This window comes from Pristis pectinata, chromosome 12 (genome assembly GCF_009764475.1).
Source record: "Pristis pectinata isolate sPriPec2 chromosome 12, sPriPec2.1.pri, whole genome shotgun sequence".
In the NCBI taxonomy this organism is placed as follows: domain Eukaryota; kingdom Metazoa; phylum Chordata; class Chondrichthyes; order Rhinopristiformes; family Pristidae; genus Pristis; species Pristis pectinata.
The window spans coordinates 38089761-38101912 of NC_067416.1; the positions used below are offsets into that span (position 1 = coordinate 38089761).

General features: G+C 41.3%; 1 protein-coding gene across 1 annotated transcript in view; it reads right to left on the reverse strand.

Annotated features, from left to right (window-relative positions):
- ank3b (ankyrin 3b) overlaps window positions 1-12152 on the reverse strand; it is a 422959-nt gene that overhangs the window by 48270 nt on the left and 362537 nt on the right. The window contains exons 29-31 of the mRNA XM_052027524.1: window positions 9798-10009; window positions 3899-4097; window positions 2022-2118 (exon numbers count right to left, since the gene is read on the reverse strand). Coding sequence (XP_051883484.1) covers window positions 2022-2118; window positions 3899-4097; window positions 9798-10009 — 508 coding nt within the window. The remainder of the gene's footprint in view (window positions 1-2021; window positions 2119-3898; window positions 4098-9797; window positions 10010-12152) is intronic.

Here is a 12152-nt window from a genome sequence, read left to right on the forward strand (position 1 = left end):
ATCCGCCCTGTGGAACTCATTTGCTGAATGAAAGATTGTGGAGTAATAAATCTCATGACATTTTGTGGAAGAAAACTATCGCTAAACTTTGAAATTCTTTTGGACGGCACAGTTGCACGGCTTGTTGAACTGCTGCCTCGATCCCGACCTCCGTTGCTGTCTGTGTGGAGTTTGCATATTCTCCCTGCGACCACAAGGGCTTCCTCCCACGTCCCAAAGACACGCAGGTTAACCAGCCGCTGTAAAATTGCCCCAGGTGCGTAGATGAGTGGTAGAATCTGGGGTGAATTGCTTGGAATGTGGGAAGAATAAAAAGAGAATCAGTGTAAATAGCTGCTTGATGGTTGGCATGGCCTGGGTGGGCCAATGGACCATGATTCTGTACTGTAAATCTGGAAAGAACAACAACAAAGTAAAATGAACGAAATGACATTCAGGTACACTCGATGTTACTCAGTTGAAAGGAGTCTTCTGACACGCAGCATGACAGCAGTGTGCATGACTGGGCAACTGCTATTACTGTAAAAGGGAGAGAGGAAAACCTTAGAGATCCATAACCAACAGACTGCATGATCCAAAGCAGAGGACTGACTGTGGTAGAGACAGATGGGCACATTGTAAAAGGGATATGATAGGATTAAGATTCGGTAATTAAATCAAGGCCACCTGTCCCACAAAAAACCTGTAGGATCAGTTGAAAACCCATGCCTGCAACACTGACAAACATGATAGCCACAAATGCACCAAACCTTTCTGCAAAATCCTTACAGGCATCAGAGGAGAGAGTGCATTGCGGGATACAGCCATTCTCGTGATACCATTGTATTAAAGACGTGAATAAAGCCCTGACTGTACACTTCTATCCATCAATGTACACTCAGCACTGGAGTAAAGAGGAGCTGCAAATTCCTGCACATTGATGGTTTTTGTCAAGAGCAGAGTCTCCCCTGACCATCCAGATTTGGCCTGCAGTATAAATGAATACAAAGGAGTTATATTCCATCATCAAACGTGACCTATTCAGTTACCACCATCAGACAAGGGATGTCAATAAATAGGTCTTGAGATTTTGGCTTGTATAGTGCTTTCATCCTGATATCCAGCTGTTTAAAGATGATTCCTTAATAGATTGAATGAGGAACACTGACAACTTTGTTCACAAGATTACTTTTCAGTGAATAAGATGGCTACATGGATCCCTTGTAGTTGTATTTCATGCAGACTTCACTCATTGTAGCCAATTATTTAAATTATTTAAATTATTGGCTAATGATACAGATCCTGGAAATCTGATGTAAAAACAAAATACTAGGGATGTGATGCTTCCTGACCTGCTAAATTTCCCTGGGGTTTTCTGTTTTTACTTGCGGAGAAACTAGCTACATTTCTTGGACTGATTGTCCCTCAGCTAAGTTCTGGTGAAATGGGTTCACCTGACTGATCATTAGTTTTTTTCACAAATCCGATTAAAAGTCGTGTTTTGAATTCTTAAACTATTACCAACTAAAAAGCATTAACTCCAAAATAGCTAACACAGAATATTAACAATTATTTCATGATCAAAATTATGCCACAAAGTAAAATAGCACAGTGGGAATTGTGCTAGAAGTTAATGTGAGTTCTGTGACTGAATCTTGAGTATCAGCTTCAGAATATAAATGGTATTCTGATGCAGTACTGTTATGCCAGGACTGTTACAGAAGGGCATCCAATTAGTCAATAGCAATTCTTTTTTTTTAAACATTTGAAACACCGAAACACTATCCAAATATAACATGTGTATACATTTAAATGATACCGATTAAAGAAAGACTTCCTCCTTAATTGCCCACATTCCAGTATCACAAGCATTTTCTCATGCATCTTTGGACCACAGGGAAAAGAAGACAACTGGCTTGATGAGGTGGTTTGACCATTTTTGGCACTGATTAGACTGAACAAACTGGCAGACAGTACTGAGTTGGGGTGGTATGTATAGGGCAGGGTGGGAGAGAGGATGAAAAGTTTTGGATAAACTGTACCTGGCTGAGACATTTGTTGTGAATGAAACCCCTTCATTGACAAATGTTAATGGTGTTGTTCCAGTTATGTCTTCCCACTGTGCAGGTGATGTGCCTCCTAAGCAATGAGAAAGAAAATGGCAGATGTCAATTCCAGTGAACAGAGAAAAATTAGGACGTCTAAATGACTATACAGGAATACTAATAGAAATCAGCAGATTTTAAATCCCAATATATTCCACAGCTGGTACTTATGCAATTGGTGGATTAAGCTTTCAGATCCAAATACAGAACTATAAAAAGTCCAGAGTGTCCATCATCACCTTCATCAAGACTGAACAATAATAATTTACTGAATACATTTCTATACATTATAGGAATAGAAAGAGAACTAAACCCCTGGAAGCCCCCAAGCTCTTTATTGTATGGACTTGGTAAAGGTGGGTGCTTGATGGTCAGCATGGATGTGGTAGGCTGAAGGGCCTATTTCTTTGCTGTACGACTCTATTGCAATTGTACTGGTGCTTATGCCTGGAATTTTCCTCAGTTATACATGAATTGGTTGCTGCACAACGGGCCATTTTAATCACAGGCCTGCTGCTTGAAAGTTGATCAGCACACGAGGCCCAAGAATTGTATATTGCTTAACAGGCTCACACCTGGAAAGGCCATTCCTTTGAGTGCTGTGAGGCTGCAGACAAGTTCTGGGCCAGGGGATCAAATGCAAGGATGTTGGGATGTTGTGAGAATTATGGATCAGAAGGGGGCAGGGGGAAGGGAGGAGGGAACCAAAATCTTAATCAAGATGACAGTTGACTGCCAGCAATCAGTAGTGGGGTCTGTATTCACTGGGCTTGGTAAGGATTGTGGGCACAAGGCATCGGTGAATCACAGAGCTCCAATCACAGAATTAAGGGCATGTCAGGGGCTGCTGTAGCTGAGATGGGGAGTCTCATGGTGGGTTGGATAATTGGTGCTGGGGTATTGGGGCAGTGGGGGGGGGGTGGGGGGGGGTCTGTGGTTAACTAAGGCAATCAATGTTAACTGGGTATCAGGACATGGGTCAGCAGGCCTGGAAAGTCACTGTGGGGGAAGGGAGGGCCAGGTTGGGGGGCAGGGGGGTGGAAGGAAAGTTGCTAAATGAATAACTTAAGACACCTACCCAAGTCAGGGTCCCAGCACTGGGCTGGCATTTGCTCAAAGTGGCACACAGCTGTGAACAAGTGGTGTAAAAACCCAGGTGGGTTGTGAGTGATGAACAATCCAACAGAGCATATGACCTAATTACTTCAGTAAATGCTCTAAATGAGCATTGCACTGGGAATGACATCAATGAGTACATGTGCAATTCAGAAAACAGCTAATGTTCAAATGTTTTAACCTCACAGGATGCTGCCTTCATAAATATCTTTTCCCAGCACCACAGAGGTACTATGGTTACAGTACGTCACGCTTACAGGATCCGATGCAGCAACTTGCAGCAAAGCTTCCTCGAGAGCATCTCCTTAACTCACAACCTCCACTACCAAGAAAAACAAAGGAAGCAGGTGCACGAGGGCACCATCTTATTCCAAGCCTCCATTACATCTTGATAAAGGAACACGTTGCTATTCCTTCATCATCACTGGCTCCAAATCTTCAAACTCTCTTCTTAGTAACTCTGTGGGAGTGCATTCACCACCAGCTTTGCGGTGATGGCAGTTGGTGCCTCCCCTCCACATTCCCTAGTACAATTAGGGGTGAACAATAAACGTTGGCTGACCCCGCTGGTGATACTCACATCCCAAGGAGGAAAGTGAAAAATGACACATAGTTGATTTGAGCAACCATTTCACTTTTAGAAAATCACTGCACTTCAATGAATCTTGTCAAGGGGAACAGGGTTATGTCAAACCAACCTGTTATACTACACAGCAGGCGGAGGCTTGGAGCATCTCTACTTTCATTTGATACATCCCCTGATGCTGATGGTACTGGAATAGTCATGGTTATAGGTTTGTGGAATTTCCTTCTTCTCGGCTCCACAGTTACAATTGGACTAAATGTGGCTCTGTTCCCGAGAATCTTTTTGACAAGCTCATCTGGGACTGGCTGGGCCTACGGAACAAGCACAAAGCAAAGTTAAAGCTAGATAATAAGTACTGTGTGTGCTATCACATTCAAATGGAAGCAAGAGAGGGATCCAGGGTATAGTTCAAGCTTCAGCATCAGTCAACCATACAGGCATTGCAAATCAAAGAATGATTGGAACATCTTCTCTGATATACAAGTGGACCAATAAATACAATGGCCAAGGACCTGAGATTGCACAACTTCTCTAGTGTTTCCAAAGCATCCTATTTATATCGTAACAAATTCACTCAGGTCCATCTCTCCATACTACTCTTATATAGCATTTCTAATAACCTTGAATCCCATTTGTTGACATCTGCCTAGTTTCTTCTGAAGGTTTCTTATTCTACCACCTCTGCCAGAAATCTGTCACATATACTGATCATTCTTTGGTCAAAAGTGGAAAGACCCAGGATGGTTAATCTAGATGAGTAACGTAATGCACCAGCATGAAGACATCATCAAGGGAATGCAGATTTTTCATGGCTGAAGTTTCAATGTTATGGTCATCTCAAGTACAAGTTGCAATCAGTTAAGAAAACAACCACATTCAACCATGACTCTGGTTAGCACCAGCAACCTGACAACCAATTTGTAAAAATGACCTCCTGGAAATAACCTGCAAGTGTTAATTCATGCATCTTTTATTTCAAATAGGGGGCACCCTCAAATGACTGATCAGTGAGATGAACTGTGTGCTGATTCCGAACTGGGGCTTCCTCCAAGGGAAGCCTTCCTCTAGGGGCGTGAGATTAGTGAATTTATCCTGTGGCACCAACAGAGACGAGGTGTAAAATACATCACAACTGAATAAACTACTGTGTAAACTGGGAAGCAGTCTTAGATCAATGGGAAGACTTAGGCTTTCTACTTCACGGCCTGTCAACCTATAGTTATGCAAGATTCTAGCGAAGGAGAACAGTGCATCATGCCAAAAGTTATAATCCCAAGGAAAGTTGGCAAACCCGTCAGTAACAGCTGTGCATATCTGGAGTTGTCAGAATGATGAGCTCATTATCGGAAAGAGTCCTAATGGGTTTGCAAGCACTTTCACCAAATTGCATCATCCTTCTGCAGTTAAGTGTAATGAAGAGGGTAAAATATTGAAGACAGATTGATATGAATTGTGAAATTAAGGAAAAATCCAAATGCCATAAAGCATTTTAGTGAGTTTCTTTGGAAATTAGAGATACAGAAAACCAGGCGATGATAAAAATTAAAAGGCAGACAAACAGTCAGCCTCTTCTGATATTAAAAACTTTTCCATTTCACAACAAGCTGTGGATTACGCTTATATTGTTGAAATGTTTCTGTGTCATCCGGCACAGTGGTAACGCAGTGGTCACATTATTGAACTAGTAAATCCACATGCCTGATTAACAATATAATGACATGTGGTCAAATTCCAAAGGAGTTAGGAAATTTAAATTTATTTATTTAAGTAGTCTGGAATTTAAGAAGAAATAAAGCTCAGTTATGGTGACCGTGGAATTACCAAGTTGTCAGGAAAGTCCATCTGGTTTACCAATCGCCTTCTGTGAAGGAAACCTGGTGATTAGATGCACAGCAACTGACTAACTCTTAAGTGGCCCAGAAGGCCATTCAGTAATATCACATCTGCTCCGTAAAACTAAATGAGGTAAAAGTCAAACTGGTATCAAAATTAGGTAAAAATTGATCTTGGATAAAGCAAAGTTATTCCCAGCTGAGTCCATGGTGCAAAGTCTTTCTGTAAATATCTGGGGATTTGAGAAGCTGTCAAGCAACAACTGATAGTCATTACCAGCCTTTAAGGCTCCCTTGTTCTTCTTCTGCAATCCCTCATGATCAAGGGTGAACGCCTTCATCTCCAGTTTTGTGGGTTTTGAACCAATGTGGGAACTGCAGACACTTCCACAAATGGGGCAAGAGGTGCCTGACGGAACAGACACATACTAGTTTGTAATTTCGTCCATTCCTTCTACTAAACAGGGTCCCTGGGCGCTTCCAATACATGAACTAGAAGTTCTCAACACCATCCCATATACACCTACTCCACTTCGAGCTATCGTGGGCTAGAGATTCCCAGGAATCAGTGGGGACTCCCACAGGTATCTTGACGACTACTCCTCTCACTCTACTTCCCAGTCCATTCCTCCAGTTTCTCCACCTCTACCACACATATTCTGATGACAACACTATTCATGCCAGTGCTTCTGAGAGATCTCCCCTTTTTCTTAATCGTGGCTTTCCCTCTGACGTGACTCCCACTGCAAATGTTTCACTTCCCAGACTTCTGCTCACAACCAAAAAGGAAGGATAGGGCTCCTTCTGTCCTTATCTTCCACCACATCAGCCTCCAAATTCAATGGACCATCCTCCCTAGTTTCCCCTAGCTTCAACGTGATGCCACCACAAGTCATCATCCCCTCCCCTCCCATTTCACCATTTGAAAAGGGTCAATTCCCTCTGTGGCGCTCTGGTTCATTCTTTCATTTCAATGAAATCTACTCCCCTACTGCGATACTTTCTCGTGCAACTGCAGGAGAGGCAACACATGCCTTTTTACCACTTCCTGTCCTGCCTTCCAGGACCCAAAACACTCCTCACAGGCGCAGCAGCAATTCACTCATACTCTACAATTTAGTGTACTGCACAGATTGGGTGACTGGTTTGCAGAACACCTGGATTCAGTGTATAACGGTGAGCCTGAGCTTCCAGTTGCTTGTCGCTTTAATTCTCCATGCTGCTCCCATTCTAACCTTTCTGCCTTTGACCTCTTACATTGTTGCATTGAAGACGAATACAAGCTCAAGGAACATTAACCTCAACAAAGAATTCAACAATTTTTTGTCACCCATCCTTTCCAGCTTGTGTCAAAACCAGAATGTTTTGGTGTAAAAGCAGGGAATGGCAGGGTTACCCCAAAGCCTTTTCATCATCTACAAGGCATAAGTCAGGAATGTGATGGAACACTCTCTACTTGCCCAAATTGAACGCAACTGCAACAACTATCATGAAGCTAAACACTATCTAGGATAATGCAGCCTTCTTGAATGGCAACCCATCCACCATATAAAAAAATTAATTCCCCCAACCACTGGCACCCCATGGCTCCAGCCTGTACCATCGACAAAATGCATTGTACTTGTCTTGGCACCAAAGGCACTTCTTGAACCTTCGATTATTAGCACCAAGGTCAAGGCAGCAGGTGTATGGAAACACCATCAAATGCAGGCTTGCCTCTAATTCACAAGTCTTCCTGACATGGAAATAAATTGTTCTTCCTTCATGGTTGCTTCATACAAATTCTGGAGCCAACTAACTAACAATATTTGAAGCATTTTCAGAGAACTGCAACAGTTCAAGGCTGTAGCTCATATCCTCCTCCTGCAAAGCTATTATGGATGGGAAATATATGCTGGTTTTGCCATAGACACCATTTCCTAAAAAAAATACTGAGACATCCTGGCCACTGCTGTGGCAGGATGTACCCATTTAACTTGTGGACAGACTCCAGGACACTCGCACATAGCACAATTTGCTGAGTCATAAATCACACTGCATGATTTCTGGTCATTGGACCTTACTTCAAGTCAATGAAGTTTGAGGTTGGGAATTGGTCTGAAATATTGGTAATCATTTATGTTGCTGGTCCAGTGGCATAGCTCAAGAAGTGCCAAGGAAACCTGTCATTTGAGGAGTGAACCCCTTTTTCTTCGACATTAACTGGTCCACGTGACTGAAATCCTGAGGGTATTTGAGAAGGGTAGCAGGGATAAACCAGATAATTAGAGGCCTGTGAGTCTAACATCAGTGATAGGGAAGTTATTGGAAAAGTTCTGAGGGACAGGATTAATCTGCACTTGGAAAGGTAGGGATTAATCAAAGACAGTCAGAACTTGTAGCGTTCAAAGTAGAGGATCAACAGTGCAGCAGATCCAATGGGCCAAGTGGCCTGTGACCGATCCTATTTCTTACATTCTCATGGCCACAAACAGCACTGGAAAGAATGCATGCACATTGATGTGGAATCTTCCCCATCTTTCTGCATAGCAAGGTCCCACCAACGTCAACAGAAAAGAAGGAAAATAAAAGGGAAAAGCTCCATTAGTGGTAACACTATTCCTGGTGGAAACTGATGCTACATGCCACTCGTAGCTGAGCAATAATGATGCCTCATGCTGGGTATGTACTGTATCTGCAGCATATCAATACCCAAGGCCAACATAACCTTAAGAACATATTCATACAGAACAGATTCATTATCATTTGCTTTGGTGTTCCAGCATTGACTGGGCAACTCAAGTGCTTGAGCTGACATTACACTGGGAATTCTAGACTGTGAAGTCAAAGAAAAAGTGGATTGTCTTTGATCAATTCCAATTTTGTAGACTGTTACACTTTAACATTTGCTTGTGAAATTCACTAAACCTGTAATGGTGTTGCGATCATCAGGATTCAGAAGACACTGTCTTTGTAGACCCAGCAACACAAAATCACCACCACCACCCCTGCCCCCACCCCCCAAACTAAAACAAGAAACTCAAAGCTGCATTTAACCTGCTTATGATCACGTTCAGAGATATGCATTGTATACTTCCAAAAAAAAATGTGATACCATGTTAATGTCGATCCACTTTGGTTCACACTATTTTTCATGGCTTATTCTAACGTAGCAGAAAGTGGCAGAAAGATCTAAATCTGCAGCTGGATTGAACTGAACATCTCACAGGAATTGATTCTTTCCTGAAAAGTCATTACGGCGTTTTCAGAAAATGCAGCCCTTTAGCCAATATACATATGCTGATCAGCACATAACCACCCACTAGAGTTGTTTAATGGAAGTGCTAATTCCACAACCTTCTGCTCCCAGGGGGAGTTACACTCAGAGGAAGTGTGGGTTAGAGAATTGCAGTGTTGTTACCCGATCTCTTTCCTGTACTGCCTTTTAGTACAGATTTACTGCTAGCAGCAAGAGACTTTGGAAATGGCTTAGCATTTATATTGTTGCAAAACCTAATATACTATTTAGATATAACTGATATGCATTTAATTCATTTTACCTTTTTATTTTGACCAATTCAATCTGCAGCCAAAAAGAAGAAATAAATAAGGAAACTCTTTGCTATAACTCTATGGTTTTATAATAGAGGAGGCCACTTGACACGTGGCTGTTCTTTGGAGCTGTACAAACAAAAACAATGCACGATGTTGTGACAGATTTCATATAATTTTCCCTCAAAAGATATGATAGCCTTTGTGGAAAAAAAAGTGCCTGTGGCTGAGTTTTCCGTTCCACAGGAACAATTCCTCAGAGGAAGAAACTGTTTCTCAGCCATTCTTTTTCGTGGCCAAGTGATAACCTTAAATTGATGACCCCTCAACCCCATCTACTTTTGTCAATAGCGCACAAGTAGCCCAAGGCTAAAGCCTCCCCATTTGACCCAAACAAAACCCTTCATAATTTCAGAAAATATGCTTTAAATCTCCCCTCCACCATGCATTTTCCATAACAGTTGCCTTTCTGCAGCCAAGTTATATTTTTGTAATCAAAATTAATGCCAATCAAAAAATTTGAACAAGACTCATATTGACATGTTGTAGATCTTATTCCATGCTCCTCACCAAGCTCCCAACCAACACTTCCACCACCCCCAACATTAAGCATAACAAAACCAACCACCAAAACAGATGCCCAGTTACCTGTAGACCCACTCGGATTCTTTTGGTCAAGGCTCCGTCTGGGAAGGATGCTTGTACACTTGGAATGGTTGTGCTGCTTAACATTCCTCCTTCAGGCCCCATTTGATTACTTTCTTGCTTGATCCGAGATACAACCGCAAAATACTGGGGAAAATCCTTGGTAACAACACGACAGATGCGCTTCTTCTCCAGTTCTTCAACGCTATCGAGTTCTAAGTCAGAACACATTTAGATGGCTATTTGAGAGCACTTTTCAGCTTCAATATCTGACTTTAACACAAATGTTATCTTTCATTATTGCCTTCCAAAAAGGATCAGTCCATAAATTGTTTCTTCCACTCAAAATTAAAATAAAACCGGTGAAAATTACAATACATCAGGCCACTAGTTAGAGACATGTACTAGCCGTGGACGATTGATCTGGAGACACAAGACTGAAAGCCACCACAGTAATCAAATAAGTTCGGAATAAAAATATAGTGATGGCTTTGAAACTACCACATATATATACCTGTCTAGTTTACTGATGACCTTAAGAGGACATCTGTCTTCCTTACATGTCCACCCATGTGACCTCTTGCCCTCCAGCATGGTTAATTCTTAACTGCCATCTGAAATGGTTCTGTAAACCATTCAATTCACAGACAACTAGGGAAAGCTGGCAAGCCACCCAACCTTTGCATGAAAAATTCACCACACAGGAGACCATTCAACCCATCCTATTTGTCACAGCTGTTCATAAAAGCTATCCAATTAATTCCGCTTCCACTGCTCCTCCCAATTTCCTTAGATTTGTTGTTTTTCCCTTTTCAAATATTTATCCAACTCCCTTTTCAAAGTTACCATTATTTACCACTGAAAATTCTTAACTCTTTATTCCAGATCATAAAAATAACTGTAAAAAATCAAGGTCAGTTCTCCCCCAGTTCTTTTGCTAATTATCTTAAACCAGAGCCCTCTGGTCATCAGTCCACCAGTGAATGGAATCAGCTTCATCTAATACATGCTGCCAAAACCCTTTAAAGTTTTGAACATCTCTATTAAACCTTGCCTGAGTGAAAAATCCAAGTTTCTTTAATGTTTTCACATAATCCAAGTTTCTCATAACTGGCTGAGTACAAGAAGTCTGCCCTGCAGCCGGAGCAAAGTTCTGACACACTTTCTAGCATGTATTGCAGTCGAGGCCCTTCCAGTGATTTGGTCCATCGCACTTTTGCCACGGCCCTTCATCTCTCTGGAGTTTAGGTCTGTTATTTCACTGCCTCACATCCTTTCAAATAACTTCTTTCAGAATCATAAATTTCCTGTTGAATTATTATTTTCTAAATTGTTATATTTATTTTGCTTACGTTGTTAAGAATTGATAAAAATAATCTAAAAGCATCATGTCGAATGCAGAGTTACTGCTGAGCATCCTCCTCGTCAGATAACCATGGATTCCACTCCAAGATTCAAGCATACAATCTACATTGGCAAGAAGCCCAATGGGAATCCAACAAAGTAATTAAGCTACTGTGAAATATTTGGCTTGGTCCTAAAGGCATGAAAAATATTGTATTAATGCATGTTCCTTCTTTGATAAAAGAATGGATAAAGTGAAAAGGAGAAGAAGAAAGATAAGGCAAAAAGAGTAAAATTCAAATTCAACATAACTCAAATAACTGAAACTAGCACGCTGCCTATCACTTATTGAGATTAGAGTCTGGAATTTCCAATCTATAGCTGCTTAAAAATAAGCAAGGTATAAAGAGAAGGAAATGAATGAGAACAGATGAGAGAGAAAGAACAATGCTGGTACTATGAGATATCAAACACTAACTGCTGGAAGTATTGAATAAAACAGAGAATACAGGAACTAAATGGGAAGGCAGTCAGCAGCTGTGGAGAGAAAAACAGAATTAATGTTATAGGTTGATGACTTTTAATCAGAATTGGCCAATTTTCTTATAAACTGTAATGCTGGTTATGTGAATTCAATTTAACCATCTGCCTTCTGCTTTCTGACCTACATTGGCCTCAATTTTAAAGTTCTCATCGTTTTGAAATCCTTTCACAGCATTACTCCTCCATGCAATCTCCTCCGGCCCAACAATTCTCTTCCAGTTCTGGCCTCTTGAACATCATTAATTCTAATTAGTCAATCACTGGTGACTGACACTTCAGCTGCCAAAACCTTAAGCTCTGACAGTTCATCCATAAGCTGGTTCTCTATCCACCTTAAGAGCACTCTTTAAAAACTACTTTTCTGACCAGGGTTTTAGTCATCTGCCCTCCTTTTGATGAATTAGGAGTCCGATATAATTTAGGACATTACAGTCCCATTTCTTGGAGTCAGGGAGGAAGTAAACAGCTAAT